General features: G+C 37.1%; 2 protein-coding genes across 5 annotated transcripts; one reads left to right on the forward strand and one right to left on the reverse strand.

Moving 5' to 3' along the window:
• The first annotated feature begins 1,626 nt into the window (after nucleotides 1-1,626).
• LOC107767560 (protein LIFEGUARD 2) lies at nucleotides 1,627-4,996 on the forward strand. Its single transcript, XM_016586599.2, has 4 exons — nucleotides 1,627-1,982; nucleotides 2,093-2,206; nucleotides 4,097-4,254; nucleotides 4,347-4,996. Exons 1-4 carry the CDS (start codon nucleotides 1,733-1,735, stop codon nucleotides 4,551-4,553), a joined length of 729 nt encoding a protein of 242 aa, XP_016442085.1. The 5' UTR covers nucleotides 1,627-1,732; the 3' UTR covers nucleotides 4,554-4,996.
• An 11,302-nt stretch (nucleotides 4,997-16,298) lies between these two features.
• Nucleotides 16,299-27,612, reverse strand: LOC107764801 (tubulin-folding cofactor D-like). 4 transcript variants are annotated; one of them, XM_016583415.2, is made up of 17 exons: nucleotides 27,348-27,612; nucleotides 26,731-27,254; nucleotides 26,105-26,207; nucleotides 25,366-25,542; nucleotides 24,654-24,842; nucleotides 23,282-23,398; nucleotides 22,978-23,082; nucleotides 21,879-22,049; nucleotides 21,576-21,791; nucleotides 20,670-20,868; nucleotides 19,445-19,650; nucleotides 19,141-19,365; nucleotides 18,486-19,052; nucleotides 18,142-18,402; nucleotides 17,538-17,582; nucleotides 17,228-17,410; nucleotides 16,299-16,898 (listed from the first exon to the last, which is right to left on the reverse strand). In XM_016583415.2, exons 1-17 carry the CDS (start codon nucleotides 27,519-27,521, stop codon nucleotides 16,614-16,616), a joined length of 3,747 nt encoding a protein of 1,248 aa, XP_016438901.2. In that variant the 5' UTR covers nucleotides 27,522-27,612; the 3' UTR covers nucleotides 16,299-16,613. The 4 variants fall into 4 exon arrangements, with proteins under 4 accessions (XP_016438901.2, XP_016438894.2, XP_075093875.1 ...); XM_016583408.2 differs by having other exon boundaries at nucleotides 17,228-17,446; XM_075237774.1 differs by having other exon boundaries at nucleotides 17,228-17,446; nucleotides 18,142-18,398; nucleotides 18,482-19,052.
• Nucleotides 27,613-27,792: the final 180 nt, after the last annotated feature.

Genomic DNA, 27,792 nt, shown 5'->3' on the forward strand with positions numbered 1-27,792 from the left:
AATTATATTTTATAGCTACCTTTAGATTTTTATAGCCAAATATCTATTTATGGTCACCTCCTACCCTTAAGCCATAAAATACGCTTTGTATTATTTTTCTCTCTCATTCTTTCAGATTTTTCTCCACCCTCTCTCTCTCTCTCTCTCTCTCAAATCCATAAAATTCATGGATTCTCTCTCATCAGTTCATCCGTCGATCGTTCTTCCTCCTGGAAAGCATCTCCGCAACCACCACCATCAGCGACGAATCTCCGCTCTTTCTTCTCACGCCAAGCCAAAATCACCGTTTTTCTCAATTCCGGATACCTAGAAGAGGAAAGTTCGACTGGTCTATTGTGCTTCCTAGATCTCTTTGGACTGGGTTCTTGATCGAAACTAGAACAATGACGGTTCGAGTTAGAATCGCGGCCCTCTCGACGAGACGACATTAGTGTTGTTCTTGAACAAAGACGAAGGAGTTTGGGGCTGAGCAAATTGAAGATTCTGTTACCTTTTTTTAAGTGTATTTCAATGTATCTCGTTGTATTTCCATGTATTTCATTGTATTCATTGTCTTTTTTTTTTTCCATTGTATTCCAATGTATCTCGCTGTATTCCATGTATTTTATTGTATTCACTGTCTCGTTGTATTCCATGAATGTATTCATATATTTTTTTAATTAATATAATTTATGTATTCAAATGTATCTGCAGTATGTATTCATATGTTTTTGCACTATAGATGAATCTCAAATTTTATTGGTTGAAAATAGAAAAACCCACGAACGATATCAACAGAAAAGAGAAGGATTAGAAACTCGGCGATTGCTCTGTTGAAAATATTCAGCATATTTCGCGTCAAATACAGATTATGGGTGATGTAATTGAGTTATTTGAGTTATATTAGGAGTCTACTGTGTTAATTGATTCACTTTCCGTTTAAAAACAACTGAATAGATCACGATTTGCGCTATTTACATTACTGTATTCACAAATACATATCGTGAATACAATCGAATACAATAATTGTCTAGCTTGAATCTCCTATTTCATGCGGAGTTTTGCTACTGTATTCATGAATACAATAGCTTAAATATATCGAATATACTCTAAAAAAACTAAAAACATAGCTATAGGAAGTAATATAGTAAATGATAGCTACAACTAGCTAATAGCCACTAAATAATAGTGGTTCGTGAAAATTTCTCATTTTGTTTTGAGCTATTTTTGGTTGGAAAAATTTATAGAGTAACAGATTGGTTAATTTTCCATATTATTATTAGTGTATATACTCTTTCCTACTAGTTCAATCCAATAACAAAATTCTAAGAGTCCCATGTATATTGAAATATTAAGTCACCATCACATTAATTGTTTATTCATTGGCTTAAATAAAACCGGGGAAATCTGCTAAAGCTTTTGCCTTCAAAAGTAAGAAAAGATAAGAGAAAGTAGGCAATATTCCCATAGTCCAGAGAAATCTGGAATGTTAAGTCGAAGAAAGATATCCGATACACTTTCTCTTCACACGTGTCTACGTACACGCGTGGTCCGACGAATCACGAACTTTCCATTCTCCCCCGTCTTATCTTTTTACGCGGGCCGAGCCCAACCCGGCTCACAATTTCCACACAAGTTATAAACCCCACTTCTCTCAAATTCTCTCACGCTAAAGTAAACCTACCAAACTTGAAGCCCAACAAAGGCGGTGCAAAAACAGTATCAGTTTATCTGCTGCAGTTATCTGAGAGACATGTGGAACCAGGCATACCGGAAAGATGACGTGGAAGCCGGAACAAGGCCGTTGTATCCGGCGATGCTGGAAGCGCCCGAACTCCGATGGTCTTTTATTCGAAAAGTCTACTCGATCATTACTATACAATTGCTTCTCACCATTGCTGTCGCTTCCGTCGTTGTCACCGTCCATCCGATTTCTCATTTCTTCGCTACCACAAGTGCAGGCTTAGGACTTTATATTGTTCTCATCATCACTCCTTTTATCAGTATGTTGAATGTTTGAATTAATTAATTTTATGATTTTTATCTTTGATCTTTTGGGGTTTTATTTATTGGGTATGAGTAATTAATGAATTGATTGGTTGTGTTGTTGCAGCGTTGTGCCCGCTCTATTACTATCATCAGAAACATCCGGTGAACTACTTGCTTCTTGGGATTTTCACGGTTTCTCTTGCATTTACTATCGGATTAACTTGCGCATTCACCAGCGGTAAGCATTTTCTATTTGATTGTTTTGTTTTTGTTTTTGTTGTTTTTCTTTTCTTTTATTTTTTCTGTTTTAGACATTGCGTGCGTTCTATTTCAAGTGCATTTATAATAGACGTTTACGAGTCTGTATTCTTTGGAATATTCTTCTCTTGTGGCGATGTGTTAATACAAGTCTTCGGGATTAAGTATTACGGCTACTACCTAACCATGTGATGTTCGCATTGTGTATTTAAGGGTGTCAAAATCATTTGTAAAACCGTTATTAAGTGAAGCGACTGTTAGGTCTTAGTCATGGGGTATATATTGCTATATATGCTACTATAAATATAAATAACTTGTAGTATTACGTATAATTATTAAGTGAAGAGACTGTTAGGTCTTAGTCATGGGGTATATATTGCTATATATGCTACTATAAATATAAATAACTTGTAATATTACGTATAATTATACACATACTTTGGGGCTTCAGAGATGTCTGCGTGTATAAACAGAGGCGGAGCCAGGATTTGAAGCTAATGAGCTCAAGATTCTATACCTTCTAAGTTATTGGTTTTCGTATTCAATGAATTTTTAAAGGGAAATATAGAGTTTGGACCAAAGCTACTGGGTTCGGGCGAGCCTGCGTTCGAAGCTCTAGCTCCGCCCTGTGTATAATAATGCTCTCTCCACCCATTCCTTTAGTGGGTAGTGGGTTGCAGGGAAAAGGAGGGGGAGTTTACAGTTTTGATTTTGCAATAGATATAGGTAAACAGAAATTTTCTTAATTTACTCTTTCTGCTTTCCGGTTTACCATCATATACTTTAACTTGGTGCATAAAGATACTCTGAGCTTCATTACATAATCTGCCTTAGTTTAGATCTTAGTAGTCAACAGCTATATTTGATGAAGAATATAATATAACAAGAACTGATACTCGCAGTTGATGCTCTGCGAGTACATGATGATTGCAAGGATACATTAGAAGCCATGCTTAAAGTGATGCGAAGCAGTTGTCTCTCTGTGTCATGCCTAAAGCCATGGGCTTCAGATAAATGTGTGGTTCATACTATGTCACACAAAGTTATCCCAATGAGAAACAATTGATTCTTCAAATCTCTACTTTGAGTAGTCGGATTAATACCGGCATTGTTGTAAATTGAATGTTGAACCTATTATTTTAATTGAAATTTGATAATTATAGTGCTAAATTATTCTGATTTCCATAATGCTTTTCACCTTAAGGAGGCTTGCGCATCACTTCTGGTTTTCAGTTCAAGTCTCATGAATCTTTTAGCTTCATTGTGCTTTTTGCTACATTAAATCATCAAAATATTCCGAAAGATAATATTATTGTATTTTTTGGATTGATTTTCCTTCTTGGTGAATCTTTAATGATGTTTTCTAGGCAAAGTTATCTTTAATGATGTTTTCTAGGCAAAGTTGGTTTGTTTTTAAGTTAAAACAGATAAAATATGTAATGAATCTACTGACATCTAAAAAACATCGAGACAATTGACATTACTCTTATGTACATTCACTTGGATTATACATATAAAAGAATACATCAATTTAAAATAATCAACCAAACTGTCGATTTTTTATTGTAATAATGTTGGCCAGTAAGACGAATCAGCGGGTCCTCGTGTGATAATTCATATGTCCTAAAATGATTTCTCTTATTCTAGTACTTGGTTATGTAAATCCTCTGATCAAGCTTTATGAACTTACTGAAGTCTTCTAGATTTCCTTTTGGTATTTGGGTAGGGAGAACATTTGTATCATCTGCCGGTGCTTTTCTGTGTATCATTCTGTATCTCTGGAAAATTGACGCACTTGCAATAGTGGACTTAAATCTAGAAATTGGCGACATTACTGGCATACTGACTGTTCCTACTGGTAATTGTTCAGGCAAAGTAATCTTGGAGGCAGTCATATTGACGACAGCAGTGGTGATTAGTCTGACATTATACACCTTCTGGGCGGCTAGGAGAGGCCAAGATTTCAACTTCTTGGGTCCTTTCTTGTTCGGCGCTCTCATTGTTCTTTTGGTGTTTGCGTTCATCCAGGTTTGTGAAATTTATCATTTCTTAATGTTGCTCCTCCTTACTATCCATGAAGATATGACTGCTGATCGTATTTGTTTTCTTGTTTATGGCAGATCCTTTTCCCTCTGGGTAAGATCTCAGTGATGATCTATGGCTGTCTGGCGTCGATCATATTCTGTGGATACATTGTCTATGATACGGACAATTTAATCAAGCGCTACACGTACGATGAGTATATCTGGGCTGCTATATCCTTGTATCTCGACATCATCAATCTGTTCCTTTCTCTGTTGACCGTCTTCCGGGCTGCTGACAATTAAAGAGAGAACTTGTCATACTATTCTGGATCTCTTCTCGTGCACGCTGTCCTTTTCTTTTCCTAGTGTTCCGGCTATGGATGGTCTGCTTTAGTAATCGTTATATAAATTTTTTCCTCTAGTGGAAGTGGGATTCTTGAATTGTATATATATCTGGCAAAGATTGGCTTCCAAGCAGTGGGCTCCTCTCTGTGAGTCCCTGTGTTAAATGTTAAAGGGCTAGAAAGCACTCGTTTCGACTTCAGTGCAGTGCATTATTCTACTGTGATGAATTTCACAAGATTAATGTAAACTAGTGTGAACATTTGAAACTTCCTTTTAGAAGAAATTGGTGTATGTATTTTTTATGCATTTACATTGTATGTTCACACTTAATATGATGTCATGCATGACATTATTAAGGCCATTTCCCTTCTATAAATAATAAGGGTTTAGTTCATTTGAAATTATCTCTCACTTGCCTTCTTATCTCCTAAGGCACTTGAATCTTATTTCTCTCTTCTAGTATTTCACTTGTATTTTTGGGAGTGAAATAAAGTTTGAGTTGATTGTGTCCGAGGATTAGGCAAAAATTAAATTTTGCCGAACCTAGTTAATTTTTGGTGTTTTTTTTATTATTGTCTCATTTACTATTTATTAGCTACCTTTAGATATAGTAGTTGTGATTTAATCACTCTCTATATATTCTGCTTCCGCAACAATTGGTATCAGAGCCAAGGTTCTATCTTAGTATGCTCTGTGGTTGTAGCATAGTCTTAACTTTCACATCAGAAAAGAATTATTTTGATGTTCTGTACTCTCAGCAAATAAATAGTATCTGTAGCAAAATGGGAGATAATAAAGATGAAGAGTCCGCATCGGGTGTCAGTAATATTTCGTTGGCATCTTCGCTTATGACAAGAATTATGTCAAATGCGAAATTTGCAGTTGAAATTTTTGACGGGTCAGGACATTTCGGGATGTGGCAAGCTGAGGTTCTTGATGTCTTTTTTCAACAAGGGCTAGATATTGCCATAGAAAAAAATAAACCAGATAATATCGGAGAAGGAGATTGGAAGATTATCATCCGCGTTGCTTGTGGTATCATTCGATCTTACCTCGCAAGAGAACAGAAGTATCCATACACAAAAGAAATTTTCGCAAGTAAATTGTGGAATGCATTGGAAGATAAATTCTTGAAGAAAAACAGTCAAAATAAACTTTACATGAAAAAAAGACGGTTGCGCTTCACATATGTTCCTGGTGCTACAATGAATGATCACATCACCAGCTTTAATAAGTTAGCGACAAATTTGCAGAATATGGACGTGACCTTTAGTGATGGAGATATGGCCTTAATGTTATTAAGTTCACTTCCTAATGAGTACGGGCACCTCGAAACAACTCTACTTTATGGGAATGATGATTTATCTCTCAAAGAAGTTTGTTCTGCCTTATACAGCTATGAACAAAGAAATAGAGAAAAACAAAAGAGTGGAAAAGGAGAAGCACTGGTTGTGAGATGTCGTTCTCAAAATCATATGAGAACGAAGAAAGGAAGATCCAAGTCAAGATCCAGACCTAGAAAAGATGAATGCGCCTTTTGCCGAGAAAAAGGGCACCGGAAGAAAGACTGTCCAAAGTTAAAAAACAAGGCCAAACCTAACAATGGGAAGGCTGCCATGGATTCAAATGTAGCTGATTGTGACGATTCTGATTTCTCACTAGTTACAACTGAGCCGTTCAAACCATCTGACATATGGCTGATGGATTCAGCTTGTAGCTATCATATGTGTCCCAACATGGACTGGTTCATTGATTTTCAAGAAGGGGAATGTGGAGTTATTCACACCGCGAATAAGAATTCTCTTACCGCATATGGTATTGGTTCAATCCGATTAAGGAACCATGATGGATTGATCAGAACATTAACAGATGTTCGAAACGTACCGGAATTGAAAAATAAATCTCATTTCTGTAGGAGGCCTAGAGTCAAAGGGGCTCAAAGTCGTTGCAGAAAATGGGATAATGAGAATATGCTCCGGTACACTAGTGGTAATGAAGGGAATTCGGCGAAATAATAACATGTACCATTATCGCGGCTGTACAATTATTGGGACAGCAACAGCGATATCTAGTGATGACAAGGAGACAGAAGCAACTAAGTTATGACACATGCGCTTGGGACATGCTGGAGGAAAATCCTTGAAGATTTTATCAGATCAAGGATTGTTAAAAGAAGTAAAGACTTTCAATTTGAAGTTTTGTGAGCATTGTGTCAAGGGGAAACAGACAAAGGTTAAATTTGGAACAACAATCCATAATACTAAAGGTATTTTGGATTATGTTCACTCTGATGTTTGGGGGTGCTTCCAAAACACCTTCATTAGGTGGGAAACACTATTTTGTAACCTTTATTGATGACTTTTCCCGGAGAGTGTGGGTGTATACTATGAAAACCAAAGATGAGGTGCTGGAAATTTTTCTTAAATGGAAAGCGATGATAGAGACTCAAACAGGTAGAAAGATAAAGTGTCTTTGCACAGATAACGGTGGAGAATACAAAAATGAACTTTACAATAAAATTTGTGAAGATGATGGCATTTTGAGACATTTCACCATCAGAAATACACCACAACAGAATGGAGTGGCAGAACGCATGAACCAGACTTTGCTGGAGAAGGTTCAGTGTATGTTGTCCAATGCTGGCTTGGGCAAAGAATTTTTGGCTGAGGCAATAACATATGCATGCCACCTCATTAATCGTTTACCATCTGCCGTTATTGGAGGCAAGGCACCATTTGAAAAATGGTATGGAAAACCTCCTGAAGATTATAGTTTTTTGTATGTGTTTGGCTCAATTGTATATTATCATGTGAAAGAGTCAAAATTGGATCTGAGGGCAAAGAAAACTATATTTATGGGGATTACTTCTGGAGTCAAAGAATACCGATTATGGTGTCCAGAGACAAGAAAAGTTATATTCAGCAGAGATGTTACCTTCGATGAATCTTCCATAACAGATAAGGTGACAGTTGAAGATGTCAAACAAACTGATGGTGCTTCAAAGCAGGTGGAGTTTGAGGGAAAATTAATTTTTCCAACACAGGGAGAAAACGAGGAAACGATAGAAGATTTTCCCCTGGAAGAAGAGTTAGTGGAAGGGGAGATTCCAACTCAGGAATCCCAACAACAACTTGAATCAATAGCAACTAGCAAGCCAAAAAGAACAATAAAGAAACCTATTCGTCTCATAGAGACGGTGGCTTGTGCAGCCTCAATTGTAGCTGATGGTGTTCCTACCACTTATAAAGAAGCAGTCCAAAGTTCAGAAGAAGATAAGTGGAGGATTGCCATGAATGTAGAAATGCAGTCCTTTCATCAGAATTGCACATGGAAATTGGCCAATCTCCCGAAAGGCAAGAAAGCAATTGGGTGCAAATGGGTATTTGCAAAGAAAGAAGGATTTCCTAACCAAGAAGATGTTCGCTACAAAGAAAGATTAGTGTCCAAAGGGTACGCTCAAAAGGAGGGAATTGATTACAATGAAGTGTTTTCTCCAGTCGTGAAACACTCCATTAAAGTTTTGTTGGCTTTGGTAGTATAGTTGAATTTGGAACTAGTTCAGTTAGATGTAAAAACTGTATTTTTACATGGAGACTTGGAAGAGAAAATCTATATGACTCAGCCAGAAGGATTCAAAGTTGCTGAAAAGGAAAAAATGGTGTGCAAACTTGAAAAATCGTTATACGGATTGAAACAATCTTCTAAACAATGGTACAAACGATTTGACAAGTTTATGTTGCGGCAGAAGTATAGAAGAAGCAAATACAATCATTGTGTGTATTTTCGCAATCTTGAAGACGGATCTTTCATATATCTTCTCCTATACGTTGATGATATGTTGATAGCTTCCAAAAGTCAAGAGGAAATTGAGAAGTTGAAGATTCAACTAAGAAAGGAGTTTGAGATGAAGGATTTGGGTGAGGCGAAGAAAATTCTTGGCGTGGAGATAAAAAGAGATAGACATTTAAAGAAACTCTATCTATCTCAAAAAGAATACTTGAAGAGAGTAATAGATCGATTTGGCATGAATGAGAACATGAAGTCGGTTAACACTTGTTACACCCTGTGCGTCCCAAGGTGACGTAATGAATATGAGACTTTTTAATCATGATTTAAATAATTTTAAAGTCATAATATGGATATATATGATATTTGGATAGAAAATATGAAGTTTGAGAAAAATCAGATTAAAGTTGCGGAAACACCGACTAAGAATTTGCTCTGTAACAGAGTTTTTTGAGAAATATATTTCGTGTGCTATATGAGGTCTTTTCGGGATATATTATATACCAAATTGAAGGTCTTGGAATGTAATTTTCAACGCACTTAACTGTTCGTTCATACGACACCCGGATAAAACGTTATAAGCGTTGGAAGAAGGGCCAATCATAAGGTGCCAAGTAGCACCTTTTTTACTTTTAAATAAATGGGATTTTTACATCCCATCTCGTCTCTTTATCCATCTTTCCAGAGAGCTCGCCCAAATAACACCCCTAACTTTACTCTTAAACTCTCTACAAGATCTTCAAACAATATTATCATCCAGGGCACGGAATCAAGAAGCGATAACATTAAAACGATCCCTACAACGTAAGTATCGCTATATCGCCGCTCTTTTTCTTTGTAGTTTGAGTTTTGGAAGGTACTTAATAGTTAAGAAAATGTGTACTTTCTGTATTTAAGTGTTTAAATATCAAGGAATGTTGATAAATTCATTTTCTAATAGTTAGAACTCACGAGACGGTAATCGGAAGCCGTAAGTTCGAGTTATTTAACTTGTAGTGGACTGTTTTGTGGGCTGTTTCGTGTTGCCTTTGGGCTGTATATTTTTCAATTGTTTAATGGAATTTTGGAGGACAAATTGTGTAGAAAAGTACCACATAATGACGGAATGGTGGGCTGGTCGTTCGTCGTTATATAGTTTTAAGTTGTTTGACACTATTTTGGTTGTCGTTTTATGTATGAAGTGATTAGGGTGTGTGGGTTGTTTTGTGGTATATTGTGATGGAGATAAGGTTGGAAAATGATGCTTACATTTTGTTATTATTGTGTTCTTGTTGTTTTTGGTATACGGTATTGGAGAAGGGCCTAGTTACAGGGGAGATGCTGCCCAAATTTACGTAAACGAGCTACTAGTTTAAGTTGAGGACTTAGCCTTTACTCAGCACTAATTTTGAATCTCCTTATGATGTGGTAGATTGAATTGAGTTGTTTGAAGAATTTCTTGGAAGGTATTAAGGACTCAACGGAGTTAAGGTATGTTAAGGCTATCCCTTCTTTCTTTTTGGCATGATCCAAATGATACAAACGAAACGAGCAAAATATGCAACTTTCATAAATGACTATATTCATAAAAATATAGCTAATTTTATATAGAGGTGCTCAGTTTACAGCTAATTTCTGGAGGTCCTTCCAAAAAGGATTGGGGACTCAGATAAGTTTTATTTATATCATTTCATCCCAAGACAGACGGTCAGGCTGAACGTACAATTCAGACACTAGAGGATATGCTACGGGATTGTGTGATGGACTTCAGGGGTAACTGGGATTATCATCTTCCACTTATTGAGTTCGCATATAATAATAGTTATCATTCCACCATTCAGATAGATCCATACGAAGCTCCTTACAGACGGAAGTGTAGGTCACCTATCAGATGGTTCGAGATTGGGGAAACTAAGTTAGTAGGACCAGAGTTGGTACAACAGGCAGTTGAGAAGATTAAGTTTATAAGGAAAAGGATATTAGCAACACAGAGTCGTCAGAAGTCCTATGCAGATAATCGACGGCGAGACTTGGAGTTTCAGGTAGACGACTGAGTAATCCTAAAGGTATCACCGATGAAAGGCGTTATGAGATTCGGTAAGGAAGGAAAGCTTAGCTCTCGGTACATTGGACCTTATAAGATTATTTGTAGAGTAGGCCAAGTAGCATATGAATTAGACATGCCTTCGAAATTGGAGTCTGTACATCTAGTATTTCATGTGTCTATGCTCCGTAGGTGTATTTGAGATCCCTATAAAGTCATTCTAGTTGACGATGTTTAGGTCACAAGTAGCTATCATATGAGGAAGCTCCCATTGCTATACTAGATAGACAAGTTCAGAGATTAAGAACTAAGGATGTAGCTTCAGATAAAGTACTTTGGATTAACAATAATATGGAGGTGATGACTTGGGAAGCTGAAGAAGAAATGAAGACTAGGTATCCTCACTTGTTTCCACCTCCGGAGTAGGATCAGACTAAGACATCACAGCCTTTAGGTACGTCAATGGTACTTGATTCTTATGTTAGATATTGTTATTGGTCGTGTGAGGCCATTGGTGTTATTGATGATTGTGGACCTGTGTGGCTTTGTATTGTTGGGTTTTCTGTGTGACAAGTTGGTAGTAGTACCGTTACAGAGGAGACTCTGCCAAAATTTCTATAGATTTCTGGGAGTTTAACATTCGAGGACGAATGTTTCAAAGGGAGGAAGATTGTTACACCATGTGCGTCCCAAGGTGACGTAATAAATATGATACTTGTTAATCATGATTTAAATAATTTTAAAGTCATAATATGGCTATATATGATGTTTGGATAGAACATATGAAGTTTGAGAAAAATCAGATTAAAGTTGTGGAAACACCGACTAAGGATTTACCCTGTAACAGAGCTTTTTGAGAAATATATTTCGTGTGCTATATGAGGTCTTTTTGGGATATATTATACACCAAATTGAAGTTCTTGGAATGTAGTTTCCAACGTACTTAACCGTTCATTCATACGACACCCGGATAAAAAGTTATAAGCAATGGAAGAAGGGCCAATCATAGGGTGCCAAGTAGCACCTTTTTGAATTTTAAATAAATGAGATTTTTACATCCCATCTCCTCTCTTTCTCTATCTTTCGAGAGTGCTCGCCCAAATAACACCCCTAACTTTACTCTTAAGCTCTCTGCAAGAGCTTCAAACAATATTATCATCCCGGGCACGGAATCAAGAAGCGATAACATTAAAACAATCCCTACGACGTAAGTATCGCTATATCGATCATCCCGGGCACGGAATCAAGAAGCGATAACATTAAAACAATCTCTACGACGTAAGTATCGCTATATCGCCTCTCTTTTTCTTTGTAGTTTGAGTTTTGGAAGGTACTTAATAGTTAAGAAAATGTGTACTTTCTGTATTTAAGTGTTTAAATATCAAGGAATGTTGATAAATTCGTTTCCTAATAGTTAGAACTCACGAGACGGTGATCGAAAACTGTGAGTTCGAGTTATTTGACTTGTAATGGACTGTTTTGTGGGCTATTTCGTGTTGCCTTTGGGCTGTATATTTTTCTACTGTTTAATGGAGTTTTGGAGGATAAATGGTGTGGAGAAACACCACATAATGACGGAATGGTAGGCTGGTCGTTCGTCGTTATATATTTTTAAGTTGTTTGACACTACTTTGGTTGTCGTTTTATGTATGAAGTGATTAGGGTGTGTTGGCTGTTTTGTGATATATTATGATGGAGATAAGGTTGGAAAATGATGCTTACATTTTGTAATTGTTGTTTTCTTCTTGTTGTTGGTATATGGTATTGGAGGAGGGCCTAGTTACAGGGGAGATGCTGCCCAAATTTACGTAAACGAGCTATTAGTTTAAGTTGAGGATTTAGCCTTTACTCAGCATTGATTTTGAATCTCCTTATGATGTGGTAGATTGAATTGAGTTATTTGAAGAATTTCTTGGAAGGTATTAAGGACTCAATGGAGTTAAGGTATGTTAAGGCTATCCCTTCTTTCTTTTTGGCATGATCCAAATGATACAAACAAAACGAGCAAAATACGCAACTTTCATAAATGACTATATTCATAGAAATACTAGGGGCGTCTATATTCTTGATTCCCTATGTGAATTAATATTATATCATTTATTCATGGGTCTCAGAAAAATACGTATTTGATAAAGTTTGTCCGAAAGGCATATTGATTTTATGATATTCGAGAGATCTTATTAACGTATTTCTTATGCATTTCATGCATTTATACATGTACATTGACCCATGACCAGAAGGCATTATATATGCGTATATTATATGTATATGGGATATGGAAAAAGGTTAAGACGTTATATACGCATCACCACCTAATTAGATGGTATACGTTGATGATTTTGCCCACAGTGGCTGAGATGATATGATGTGATGCCCTCAAGAGGCTTGATGATGATATGTACGCATATACCTATGCATGGTATGGCATTTATACGCACATGCATGACATTATAAATTTTTTTAATGATTCACAGAGCTATTCAGAATTACAGGTTGAGTTCTTTACTCCATGTTTCTTTCATGTCTTTTATATACTACTGTCATGCCTTACATACTCGGTACTTTATTTGTACTGACGTCCCTTTTGCATGGGGACGCTACGTTTCATGCCCCCAGGTCCCGATAGACAAGTTGAGAGTTCTCCTAGTAGGCTATCAGCTCAGCAGAAGGTGTTTGTGCACTCCACTTACTCCGGAGTTGCCTATTTGGTCAGTATGATTTGAATATGTATTGTTTGGTATGGCGGGGCTCTATCCCGACCTTTATGATATTTATGTACTCTTAGAATCTTGTAGACAGATGTCATGTATACGGATACTAGTATGGCCTTATAGGCCAGTACGTCATATGTATAAGTCAGTATATCAAGTTGGGTCACCCTATATTGAGTATTTTCTCATGTTTTATTCTACTTATCTCACGACACCTCTCCGACTCAATTATCTATGATAGTATGATACGAAAGATACGTTGCGTTGGTACTCGATTGAGTAAGGTACAGGGTGCCCGTCGCGGTCCATCGGTTTGGGTCATGACAACACTCCTCTTGCTCCTCACTTTAAGCTTAGTGTTGCTATGTCACCGAAGAATGAAGTTGAACGAGAGTATATGTCAAGAGTGCCATATGCGAATGCCGTTGGTAGCTTGATGTATGCAATGGTTTGCACAAGACCTGATATTTCACATGCTATCAGAGTTGTAAGCAAGTATATGCATGATCCAGGAAATGAGCATTGGCAAGCTGTGAAATGGATTCTATGGTATATTCGTAATACTGTAGATATTGGATTGATTTTTGAGCAGGAAGATAGTCAGTATCTGGTTGGATATTGTGACTCGGATTATGCGGGTGATTTGGACAAGCGTAGATCAACTACTGGTTATGTTTTCACTTTTGCAAATGCACCAGTTAGTTGGAAGTCTACTTTGCAGGTAACGATTGCTTTGTCTACTACTGAGGCAGAGTACATGGCAATTACAGAGGCTGTAAAGGAGGCAATTTGGCTTCAAGGGTTGCTTAGAGAGCTTGGTATTGGTCAAGAAAGCATCACACTATTTTGTGATAGTCAGAGTGCTATCCAATTAGCAAAGAACCAAGTTTATCATGCAAGGACGAAGCACATTGATGTTCGATATCACTTTGTACGAGATATTATAGAAGAAGGTGGAGTCATGGTGCAGAAAATTCGGACTACAGACAACCCTGCCGATATGCTAACAAAAGTAGTGACTGCGATCAAGTTTCAACATTGTTTGAACTTGATCAACATTGTTGAACTTTGAAGATTGAAGTTGAAGACACAATCAAAATTTATCAGTAAGAGAAAATTGAAAAAGTGGGATCTTGCCAAGGTGGAGATTTATTGAATTTGACAAGATTAATGTGAACTAGTGTGATTTGAAGCCTCCTTTTAGGAAAAAAATGGCATATGCATTTTTCATGCATTTACATTGCATGTTCACACTTAATATGATGTCATGCATGGCATTATTAAGACCATTTCCCTTCTATAAATAACAAGGGTTTTGTTCATTTGAAAATATCTCTCACTTGCCTTCTTATCTCTTAAGACATTTGAATCTTCTTTCTCTCTTGTAGTATTTTATTTGTATTTTGGGAGTGAAATAAAGTTTGAATTGATTGTGTCCGAGGACTAGGCAAATATCAAATTTTGCCGAACCTCGTTAATTTCTGGTGTTCTTTTTTTTATTGTCTCATTTACTATTTATTAGCTACATTTAGATATAGTAGTTGTGATTTAATCACTCTCTATATATTCGGCATCTGCAACATACTGGTGGTGCAAATGTTTATTTCGGGGATAGGGGTGTGATATGGGCATGCCGGGGATATGTTTGGGCGGGCTAAAATGAACCAAATCAATACGGAATTTTAACGTGGCCAAAATGAGCGAGGCCTTGATGAGTCATAACCTAATTCGTTTAACATTAATTTATTTTCATCTATTATTGCATGATTTGATTAATTTACACGGTAGATGAACCGGAAGTTTCTGTTATGTATCTTGACTATCAAACATACTAACCAAAAAAAAAACAGAACTATATATATATATTTCATTTATTATTGCATGATTTGATTAATTTACACGGTAGATGAACCGGAAGTTTCTGTTATGTATCTTGACTGGTTTGGCTTCGCAGCAGACTTTCTCTCACAATGATGATCAAAGGAATTACGGGCACAAAGAGAATAGTGGATTCCAAGGGTTTAGCAGTGGAGGAGGAGATTACAACTGGTCTGGCTCTTTTAGTAATTACAATGAGAATAGCTCAAATTTGTCGCAAAATGAAAATGTTGCAAAGAGTTACCCTGTATCAGAATATAGGGGGATTCAGCAATTAGAGAATCACTACAACCAAGATTTTTTAAATTTGACAACTTTAGCCTCTATGTTGTTCGGCTTTGATATTTGGATAGAAATATAGTTGCGGGGGCATTCTCCAAATTACTTACGTAATATAAGTAACTTTTTTTACGTAATTTTTTATGTAATAAGCTATCTTTTTAATGTCTAGGTTGTTATTTTTTTATAGCTTTTGATTAAAAAGGGGGAAAGAAAGATCATATCTCAAAATGGGCATTCCAGCGTCATATCTCATCAATCATCATCATCATCATCATCATATATATATATATATATATATATATATATATATATATATATATATATATATATACAAGCATATCGTACCAAAATCAAAAGCAATATTATGTGGTTTATTGCTGTCTACTTTACCTCTAATCTGTTCATCTATAAGTTTGGGAGAATTGAAGGGAGCACCTGGGTCTCTTCTTTGTCCTGTTTCCCTGAGTCCGTTCTCTCGTCTTTCTATCCAATTGATTTATCTATTGTTCATAAATATTATGCAACTTCCATATCTTATATGATATTTTCTATTTAATACTCCTCGAGTACCAAGTGGCACAGACAGTGAAACCATCTTTGCTTCGGGGAATGCATAATCTGGTAAAAGCCACTCTGAAATTGAAAAGGTCCATATTTTGGTTTTGATATTTGGTATTTGGTAAAATATGCTATTGAAAAATTTACTAGTATTTAGTACGTAAACCGTTTTGCAACACATTAAACGTCGTCTTTTAACCTATTTTAATGCAACATTATCATTAATTATCAACTACTTGATGCAATCGTCGTTTTGGGTTGAGTATTAACGGATACCTAGGATTGACGATTATTTTAATTTAATTGCGAATTAATGATCAACAGTCCAGATTATAAGTAACAGAGGGCTCAGACCATTTACAAACCAAAGTCCAAACAAATACACCCTGCTTATGTAGACTTGGAGTAACAATTTGAGTTGATTTTCCAATTTTTGTTGTCATTTCCTTTTTCTGGCAATTCTCATTTGTGGAAGAATTTCTGAGCTTAGAAAAACTGTCCATTTAAATAAACAAATAAAAAGAATAATTGTCCATTTCCTTAGACAGGTCACTATACTGTTAGATGTAAATCATCATCCTATTACTCTTGGTACTGATTTAACAGTAGCCGGTGCTTTTTTTGTTTTCCTTTCTGGTAACAGTAGCAGGTGCTTCAATCTCTTTCAATTTGCATATGGCGATCTTCTTTTATCCATAGGTTAGAATCGGCTTCCAAGATACCATGGACTACATCGACCTCTAAGTGATTACACCTTTTCCCAACTGAAAAACAAGGAAACTAAAACCCAGTCGATCCAACAAGTGAAGAGTATGATGCATATTCATCACAAGTAGGTGCCTGTTCCACAACTTTACGCGATGTTCCACCATTTTCTTCTGATAATGTGCCAGCATCTATGTTGCATATGGCATATAGCTCTAACCTCTTCCGTTTTGCTTCTTCAACATCACCTACCCAGCAAGTTTCAGAGATAACCTCAAGTGCTTTCTCTAGTTTGTCTTCTGGCACAAGAGTGCCGTTTTGTAGCACATTATAAACTTCTTCAGCACTGGCTTTCCTTATCTGCAGAAATAGTTGAAAACAATTGTTAAGAAATCCACTTCATTGTGGCATATTATTGATTTATGGGCAAAGGTCCAAATATACCCCTCTACTCTGGTATATTGATCACATGCACCCTCTGTTATACTATAGGGCCACATAAACCCTCACCGTTACCCAACTTTATGAAAATACCCCTCATTAAACGGAAAGCCGTCAGATAATATGAATGACCCGTTTTTAAAATAAAAAAATTCGACCCATCGAGGGATATATATGGAGGGTACATGTGAACAATATATCTATTCACTTGTTTTTAAAGTTTCTCTTATGCAGCTGCTTTTTGATACCTGTGGATATGGGTGAGTGAGGAAAGTAAGTAAATGATCAAATGCCTGGATATTGATGGGATCCGATGTTGATGAAATGTATCCAAGCACTTGAATTCCAGTTTTCAGATTAGAGACTTTTGATTCTTTCAACTCTGTACTAAGAACTTCTAAAACGCCAGCACAAAACACCGCAGTTTGAGCCTGTACAAGGCCAAAGCAAACAACATCAAGCATAACCTGATTTTGCAGAATAACCACAGTATACGTCAGAACAAAGGAAAGATACCGAATACATGAATGATTAGATATTAGATGAAAGTAGACTAACCTTCATGTTTAAGAATATCTTTTTGCTGAATAGAATCTCGATAGTCTGAAACAAAAAAGTGACACATCAATGTCTAAGCAAGCCTATTAAGCCTTCTAGGCCCACACTTCAGCCTCTTAAGCCTACCTCTATGCTCCAAATCACTCTTCAGTCAGAAAAAAAGAGAGCAGAAGAAAGAAGTCTTCTGCCACATGTAAACCCTCTAGAACCAGGTTACACGTGCCGAAGGGTGTTAGAAAACCTATTCCATATCTGTTGCATAAGGGTTTTTAAAGGGGTTTATAATGTCTCATTGTCTTGTGGTCTTAAATATGCCATGATATTTTTGTGCATCCGTAAAATACAAAAAGGTTCCATTCTCTTTTTACGAAAAATGGTTCTAACCAATAAAAAGGAAGATGGATACATGCTAAGGATACTGCATAGACAGTCAAATAAGAATTTCCCAGATTGCTGCAATAAAATTTTATGATCACAAGCATCTTCAATAGCCTACATAAATCATTACATGATAACTCTAGAAAGATAAACACATACTGGTCTACAATTTAAGGAAAGGTCGGCAATCACCATTTGCAGTAATGGAATCTCCAATTGAATTTACCTTCAAAGTGGGTATTAAGACTCTCTCACACCTTTTGTACGTCTGGAGAACCCAAAGAATGTCATTAGAAAGATTGTACTCTCTAGTACCATTTACATTTTCATCTGTTGACTGAAGAAATTCAAGCAAAGCACTGAATGATGCCTTCGTCAATGAATCTTGCAAGCCACCAATGGAAGTAACCAACCCCGATATCACATATTTTCTATAGCAGTTGATACCAAGTAACTGAAGAAAATGAGGATATGAGAAAGTAGCTACCTGCAGGATGGCACAGAAAGACTTATTTGTAAGATACCAAAACTTACATAGAAACTAACAGGGGACAACTGATTTTAACCTACCCCCCATTTTAAATCAGCATCGTCAGGAAATATTTGCTCTAGTCTCTCTCGATGGGGTATGAATGGTACAAAAATTGATTTATTATACAAAATTCTTTGAAGAACTTTTGCAGCTAACTCTCTCAATTTATCCATCCTCTCCACTGCTTGTTTAACAACGCCTCCAACTAAACAGGTTGCCACATTTTCATCAAATAGAAATTTCATCTGGTTAGTAATATCTTTTTCATTCAACTGAGAAAGTGATCCAAGTTCCATTTGTACTGACTTGCTTAGGAAGCGCTTGAATTCTCTGTTGCATAGAAGATAAGTGCACCTCTCAAGGCCGTTTATGGCAGCTTCACGAACCCAAGAACCAACATCACCTCTGTTATCTACACAGTAATCATCCAAAGCTTTAAATAAAGTCTGCATAACCTCATTTTTGATGAAAACATATAGAGATATGCATTCTTCTGCAGACAATAGATGAGAATAATCTCGTGTCTGGGTTAAAGTTTCACACACTAATACTAGTCCTTTGACAGCATTTACCCGTGCTTCAGCATCTCTTTCTTCAGGGTTATCCTGTATAGCATAAGGTGTTCCATCATTCAAGATAAAACGCCCTTTACTTCCTCATCAGCAACATATAAACAGATGCGCACTTCTTTACCTCAATTTCACAAGCAGCACAAAGCTTCCGGAGTATATCCTTCCATCCTTCGCCTAGAAACTCAAATGGCAAAACACCAAGCGCAAGTGCAGATCCTCGTCTAGCAGCCACATTAGGATCAGCCAATTTCTCAAGGTATTTTGATGTGATGGCATTGAAGCTTTTGCTTTCCAAAGCCACAAAATAAGCAGGAAGAAAGCTCTTTAAGGCTGCAGCAGCAGCACCCTGCAAACATACAAGTAAATCGGGGTATATTTTCAAAGGAAGCTAATCAGCAGGAAACTGACAAATTCACAAGATAAACCTGTATCTGAGAATTCGGATGTCTCAAATTCTCATGGAGTGTATCAAGCAGAATCCGCTTTATTTTATCTCTCAATTGGAGACAAGCCAATGAAATGCACTCAATGATATGGGAAACAGCAGAACGCATTACTTCTCCCCCCTTTCCACAATATAGCCGTGCTTTCTCAATTGCAGGAACCACACCAGCAACTTGATCCTGCAGATCTGTAATGAAAAAATAGAGGGACCACATTTAGCTATACATAGTAAACACAGAAATTGACTGTGTTGTAACTCTTGACCAGATGATTTTCTCTTCAGTAATTTAAAAAGGACTCGTGGTAATTAAAAAAGTTAAAGGCACCCACATGGTGATATTCTGTACGACACAAGTTGGATGTCAAGGCCTACTTGATGGATGGACAATTAAAATTGGTGCAAAAACTAAGTAAAATTAGTACTGCACATCTTAGAATGTAATCCTCCTTCCCAAATTCAAAATCCAGTTCATCTTTGCTTTCCCGCAATAATCCAATTTCTGAAAACTGAAAGATCTTCTGTTGCTCTTAGTTTCAGAACACTTCTGTTGCTCTTCTTATACATCACTTCCGCGTATAACATAATTCAGAAATATACCATGGTGCACCTTTACATTTCTCCAAGTAGTAGCTCACTTCTCTATAACCAAAAGTCAGCTATCACCACATAATATACTTATGCTATCACCCCCCAGGCATTCAATTTGGATGGAGGGATTATTTTAGTTATGCAAAGAAATCACTACAGAAATGGGTCAACAAAAACACTAAGCGCTCATAGGGAGCAAACAGCTATCCTAAGAAACTAGACACAAATATTTCCACTTTGAATTCATGATTTCATTTCTCAACCATAGAAAAATCATGTTCAATACCAGTATGAACATACAACACCAAAAGTATGTGGTATCTACATGCACAAATTGAGTAAAGGTTGTCACTATAGTCTCATATGATTATACTTAAGTTGCTTTTTACTGCAGTATTGTTCTAGTTTTCAAATTATGGTTTAATAGCAAATCTTGTTTCTCCAGCAAATTGCAGAACTATTTAACTCATCAAGTGAGACTCGGGAAAGCTAATATTTATTAAGAACAATGTAAAGCACAAAATGCATTGAAGACCTCTAAACTTTAAACCAGCGCCAACCAGCTTGAACTTTGATCTAATCAACTAAAAGCTTGAAGCTGAAAGGGAGACACCAACCCGGGGAAAGAACATAGTCACACTCATGTAGAGCCAATATAACTTCCCCAACAGCTAAAGTTGCACCGTGACGCATGCACAAATCAGAAGACAATGTGCAAGGCAATAACTTTCCCAGAATGGTACTAGCAAAATATCCAGGATCATACTTAGTAAGATAAGAAAGGGCATCTGCGGCAAGCTCTCTCAAACTTTTGTCCTACATTTCAAAAGTAAGGTAACCAATTAACAGGATCCACCAACAGTAAGTAAGTACAAACAGATGCGAGAACTAGTGCATAAACAAAGAAGTTAAGCATAGCAGCCAGCTGTGATTGCAGGATTTAGACTGCTATGAATGTATGTCTTAGTTCTCGGATTTAGACTGCTATGAATGCATGTCTTAAGTTCAATTGGAAAAGGAAATCAGAGAAATTACAGAAAGAAGGTGAAATGTACATTTGTGCTAAATGATCCTACAGTTTGCCAAAATTAGGGCACACCTTTAGTTTCTCGATTCGGAATATTTTTATCAACCACTCCGCTATCATTATCTCTTCTGAACAGTGTCAATTCGCTGACACATCACCAAAATTTTATACCTTCAATCCTCTTTAGAGTACCAGGAGCTGGGAAAAAAAAGTTATTTGTATTTTGTACACAAATTCCTATAACATTTCTAATCAAATTATTTCTATCTTCTCTCAGTTCCATGCTCTGACCAAACATGTAAAAGTATTCTTTTGCTAAAACCTCAAAAAGAAGCTTTGGCAAGGAATCAGTTAGATGCATCATATCTTTGGTTGCCGACTTATATTATGCATCTCCGCATATCGCAGATAAAAGGCACACTCAAGCACACCATAAACATTCTACAAAAGAGGTGCTTTGTCTGAGTAAAATCTAGCAACCAAGAAAGTAACATACCCAATGACAGATTTTGCTGTTCAGAAGCTCATCAACAAAAAGATAAAGATAGCCATCATATTGAGCAATGCAGACAGCAACGTGAAGATACGAGTTTGTACGTGAAGAAAGCACAAAGTAATCAGCTGCATTCACAATATCTATACCATGAGGATAATTTCCTTGTCGTCCAACATTCTCTTGAAAAGCAGCAGCTGCTGCTCTTCTACAATTAACCTGGGAAGTAATATCAATGTTTCAACATTTCAATTGGAGGAAGAAGCACCTTGCCTGGGTAAGGAATGAGCCCTGTGTTTTTGGTACCTCGCGGTCATAGCAGGCCAGAGTGAGAAGGTGTGGGGCAAGCTTTTCAAGTATGCTTTTCATATCTGCATGGTAATATGCACGGCCAAATGCCCAACAAACATAAGCAGCAGCATCACGTACATGGGATCCAATGCTATGTGGACCCCTTCGAATGTCATAATGTAATGCCTGCCGAAACAAACTTTCCCTCGTTATTAGGGGGACAAAATCCAGCTTCAACAAGGAGAGAGTTAAATAAGTGGATAATCTAAGTCCAGTGCAATCCATTATCTTGAACCGGTAGTCTAGATTGGATATGTTTCAGCAACTCATCCCAACCGAAACAAGTCCACCCGGCATATCCATATTTCATGCAGAGTCCTTAGTAAACATCAAAAGAGCACGATAATGTGTTCCGGATGCTAATGATTAGATGATAACATAGAAAATGTAAAAGACTTGTGTTCCCAAGGTGAGGATTATATGCTGGTAAGTACAGGATAGAAACACGGACAATGACGTGAATGTCGATAATGACAACTAAATAAGATTAATTCAATTTGGATCCATCTGATTGCCTGATAAGCATGCTCATCATGGTAAACAGAGACCCTTTCTCTCCCCTCCTCCTTCCCAATTTCTCTCTCTCCCTCTCTCTCCCCCTCCCCCCTCTCTCACATATGGAAGTAGGCAGAAGGTGTTATCTATTGTATTTCTGCAAGAAAAAAGAATGCCTTCTGCAACAGAAGAGTAGGAGAGAGAATTATTTTTGATTAGGATTCTTGTTAAGATGTTTCACTTGAATACTAAGGTGTATTACATACAGAATTCCAGGTGGCCTATTAGAGTTGCTAAAGAGAGCTTCAACTTGGAGGAGTAATCAAGCAACATGCAGTAGATCATAGTCGACCATGGGTTGCTTTCCTTCTTAACCTATACTTTTCCTGGAAGGTAATGAAGGAAGGAAAAAGATGTATAGTGATGAAGCAAGTTATGTACCACAAGCATTCATACTCTTTAGAGAAAAGTAATTGCTCAATCACCAGGGCCAACATATGGAGTTAAAGAGAGATCAAAAGTACAACAGATTAAAATTGGGAACTTCAGTAAAGGCAACCTTCATCACAACAGGAACAACTTTGTGAAAACTGATAGGTAACAGCAATCCCCTACGTGCCAATTCAGCCAGCGCCAAACAACCACCATGCCATGAGCCGTCACCCTGCAACACTAGAATACATGAGCATAACCTAAACCTAATGAAGAATCAAAAAATAAGAAGTGCACACCAAATGAACAATCAAGAAATATGAAATGCATGAGGAGCTATTAGCATTACCAGATATAAGTCTCCTTAATTAATATTATGCATTCAGATATGGGGAAAAGTCAATTGGCTAGAAACAACTGTAGTAACATACCTCGCTAGGCGAAAAGTGCTCCAGAACGGATGAAAGGACTTCATCTGAAAGCAAGTAAGTTAACCGTGAAGTAACACGGCCAATACCCTTTGCAGCAGACCAACGCACAACGGTGCCCTGTAGTATGGTGATAAAATCTATAAGATGCGAAAGTTGCAACAAATAACAAATAGTGAAAATGTGTAAATGTGTAAATGAAAGAAAGACCTTGCAACTATTACTGAAATAGTATCAGATTATTCTACTGCATGAGAAGATATATGCCTGATTTTAACCTAGTAACTACAGATGGATGAGAAAGGAGATCAGTTAGCCTGAAAGGAAGTAAATAAATGTTCCTGTCTCTGTTCCACAATGTAACTGACGCTAAGAATCTCCTAAAGTCATAAGCAAATGACACTTTTATCAAGCCGAACACACACAAAAAAACAAATACGCCGAGAACCTTAGCATCAATATCAAGTTTTCAAATGCACTAGCTCAAAATAAAAGACAAGAAGAACATAAGCGGATAGTCAACTAAGAATCTCCTAAAGTCATAAGCAAATGACAACTTATGTCTCGGCGTATTTTTTAGGAATGAAGTTATTCGGGACAAGGTGGGAGTGGCTCCGGTGGAGGACAAGATGCGGGAAGCGAGACTTAGATGGTTCGGACATGTGAATAGAAGAGGCGCTGATGCCCCAGTTAGGAGGTGTGAGAGGTTGGCCTAAGGAGAGGTAGGGGTAGGCCAAAGAAGTATTGGGGAGAGGTGATTAGGCAAGACATGGTGTTGCTCCAGCTCAACGAGGACATGACCCTTGATAGGAAGGTGTGGAGGTCGAGAATTATGGTAGAAGGTTAGGTAGCCGAGCGTCTTCTTCATTCTTATGAGTAGTTTTAGTGATCGTTTTAGTGCGAGCCTTGTATTTTTTGTTCTCAGACTTTGTTACTACTTGTTGTTTGTTGTGCTTTGGTTTTCTGATTGCTTTGCTGGTATTGCTGCTTATTGTTATTCCCTGTTCTTTACCTTTCCTGAGCCTTTTTTTTCCCTCTATACCTTTGTATCTTTTCTGAGTCGAGGGTCTACCGGAAACAACCTCTCTACTTTATCTAGGTAGGGGTAAGGACTGCGTACACACTATCCTCCCCACACACCACTTGTGGGATTTCACTAGGTTTGTTGTTGCTCCATGAAAGAATTGTGGAATTTGTTTGTGCTTACTCAATGAGAAGGAGCCGAAGGAGGATTTAAAACGAAAAAGCATCCAAAGAAACTGTTATCAACTTGAATTAGTCTAGGGTCTTGCACCAAATACCTAAGATCAAGTAGGACAATCAGAAAAAGTATATGATGGAAGTTCACCCTTTAGACATACCGTGTTAGACATACCGTGTCACGCAATCCTGACAGCAGTAATTCAATAATCTCTTCTACTATAACAGGGACATCCATGTTGTCTTCTTCCTGACAGTTCGGGTCTTGATAGAAATTCGAAAGATTATTGTTTCTGGCATCATTGTATTGGTCCTCTTTGAATCTATCGACAGTAATATGCCCTCCAAGCGTGCTGGTTCTACCCTACATGACAAAGCAAGTATTAATGCTAACTATTTCTTCTCACATTCTATGGTGAGTTCATCATACTAAAGTATTTCCAGCGGAATACCAAAATGCGCAGGAATGAGAAACAGAGACGAATATGTAAATGAACAAAGAGAAAAAGAGCTGATAAACAGGTTGCTCAACTTTGATAAACACCACAGCATTGTAATTTTTTCAAAAGAAAGAGAAATATTGACAAGGATGGAGAAGATCAAGAAAGGAGGAAAATGTTCAAGTCCCACTAAGATCAGTGGGGAAATATAAAGAAAAAGGATGATCCCTGATGGAAAACTACAAAGACACCCACCTCCCTATTCCCCATAAAGCATCAAAGATTTTACTCTTAGAATGAAGGTAGGGCAACTGGTTCCTAATAATGATACTGAACGTAAATTATTTAAGTGCACAAAAATATTTTGAAGCAGAGCAACCATCACTTTGTAACTTGTAAGAACCATTTACACTGCATCTTTTGAATTAATAGCAATCTTATTCTTACCACATATCTCCATGACAGATGACGCGGAGGGAGACAGATCATCCCAATCCGTTGAGATAGCTTCACAAGATACTTGCGAAGCAAAGGACTCCGAGCTGCAGTATTGGACTTCATCAGAGCTGATATGTCATTCCAAACACCAGGAACCACACCAAGCAACACTTTAGGGCTTCCATTCTGCATTAGGAGGAACCAATACTGTACTTAGAAATACACATATTAAAACAAGACCATAAGATAAATAAAAAACGGATTACATAACATGTTGCACAATTGTACCGCTCCAGAGTGAGTACAACCATAAAAAACTCTCTACGTTATTAAAGATGTTAGACTTTGTTTGATGATCGATCTGTCTGACTGTCTCTTCCATTCATTGAGTGACCGGTCTCCGATATTATGACATCAAAGATGTTTCCAAGATACTGAGACTTAAACTTGGCATTTACTTTACAAAATCCAAATTGATTTCCCACACCTGTCCATTTCTTTCAAAATTGATTGTCACCGCATTCTCCGTCTAAGATAATTACCAAAAGATATTGCTCCTGGAAGAGCAGCTATAAGTAGTTCATGGTTTGAAGGGCAAGGCATGAAGATGAATTCAGTTCATTCAAATTTGAGTTTCAAACAAATATCCAAGTTCTAAAGTAGGAACCAAGGTTCTACAGATTAGCAATCATACATAAAAGAGACCAAGGAAATGTTCCAAAATAGGGCATAAAGAACAAGAGCTAACCTTGAAAATAGCAGCTAGTGCTTCAACTGCACCCAATAGCTGGAAGTGATTAACAACATCATTTGAAAGACAGGACATAACTTCATGTGCCCAATCCATAAAGCTGAAAACATATTATAGGGAAGCAAATATGTATGTCAAACATATGGTGTAAAAGAATTTGAAACTGTTAAAATAACTCATTAATGAGGCATAGTCAGTGAACTACATGTCACATAACAAGCAAAGCGAAATGTAGAAAATGATATTCCAACAGGTATATTGTCATTTGCATCACAAACATGAATGTCCATACATGAGAATGACCAGACAATTCATCCACTTTTATGTGTTCTTTTTCTTCTTTATTACTCACTTGGTCCCAATCTATGTGATTCACTTCAATTTTAGTCTGTTCCAAAAAGAACGATGGAGTATATTATATACTTAAAACAATTTAACTTTAAGCTTACCATTTAAGTTATAGCTACACTTAAACCTATGCCTTATTTTAGACCACAAGTTTCAAAAATCTTTTTTCCTTCCTTAAATTTTGTGTTCAGTTAAACAACATCACATAAAATAGACGGAGGGAGAGATTTCAAATCATTAACTGCTACAAACGGCAAGGATTTAGGCAGTTGGACCTGGTAAAAGCCTTTGTCATATCTGGACGCGTTAGAAGCCTGGAGAGCAACAAACCAGCTATGGTTCGCATAGGACCCGAACTTTCGAGGTACTCTTTCGAAAGTACTAGAATTCTTAATACAAGCTGAGGTAGTTCATCGCCTCCAGTGTAATTATTATCCACAGAAGATATATCAAACGGAATCAATACGAGAATGTAAAGCCACAACAGTATCACACATTTCGCCTCCATTTCTCCAGTACTTTCGTGTCGCAACGACGTTATGGCTTGCGCATTATGACATTTCTCTAAGAGAGATACTGCAAGCTCCAGGTCAGAGACTTGATGTGGGAAGAACTTGACAACAGCCTTGTATCCGCAAACCGTCACCAATGTATAAATTACGATACATATAGGCTTGGTTATTTCGAGAATTTCTTCGGAGGCAGCACCAGCTTTTGAACGTACAATGGACATGAGTGGCGAAATTATGCGCTCAAGGTAAGGTTCCAGTAATTGACCTTGCTCCTGGTATTTGTCCATCTGCATAACAATAGAGTAGTAATATTTTACACATAATTTCGATTACAAATATAGCTTTGAACTGATAATACGTAACAGAAAGAGAGATAGTACGATAGATCGAATTTTATGCACAGAAGAGATGTTGGAGACACGGCCATTTGAGATGATATCGTCGAGGAGTGATTCCAGAAGCGTCCATTCACGCAGAAAATATCTATGGAAAACAGTCTCTTTAGAGTCTTGTTCATCGTCTTCGTCTATAACCATTTTCAAATGTTCTTCCATCTTCGAGAGAACTTTTACACTGGGTGCGAGGATTGATCAAATTTTTTATTTGCTTTTGCCGCTGGTAATTGGTAAAACAACAAAATAAATGGTTAGGTTTTCTTTATTCCTCTTCATCCACTTATTTTAATTGCTTTTAGACCAAAATAGTTTGTAAGTCGTTTTGTACTATTTTGATATTTTTTAAAGTTAAAATGACAAAAATAATTAAAAAGTTAAAAGATAGAATTTCTAACTTATAATTTTTGGCTTAATAAAAGTCATTTAAAAC

This window comes from Nicotiana tabacum, chromosome 19, assembly GCF_000715075.1.
Source record: "Nicotiana tabacum cultivar K326 chromosome 19, ASM71507v2, whole genome shotgun sequence".
NCBI classification, from domain to species: domain Eukaryota; kingdom Viridiplantae; phylum Streptophyta; class Magnoliopsida; order Solanales; family Solanaceae; genus Nicotiana; species Nicotiana tabacum.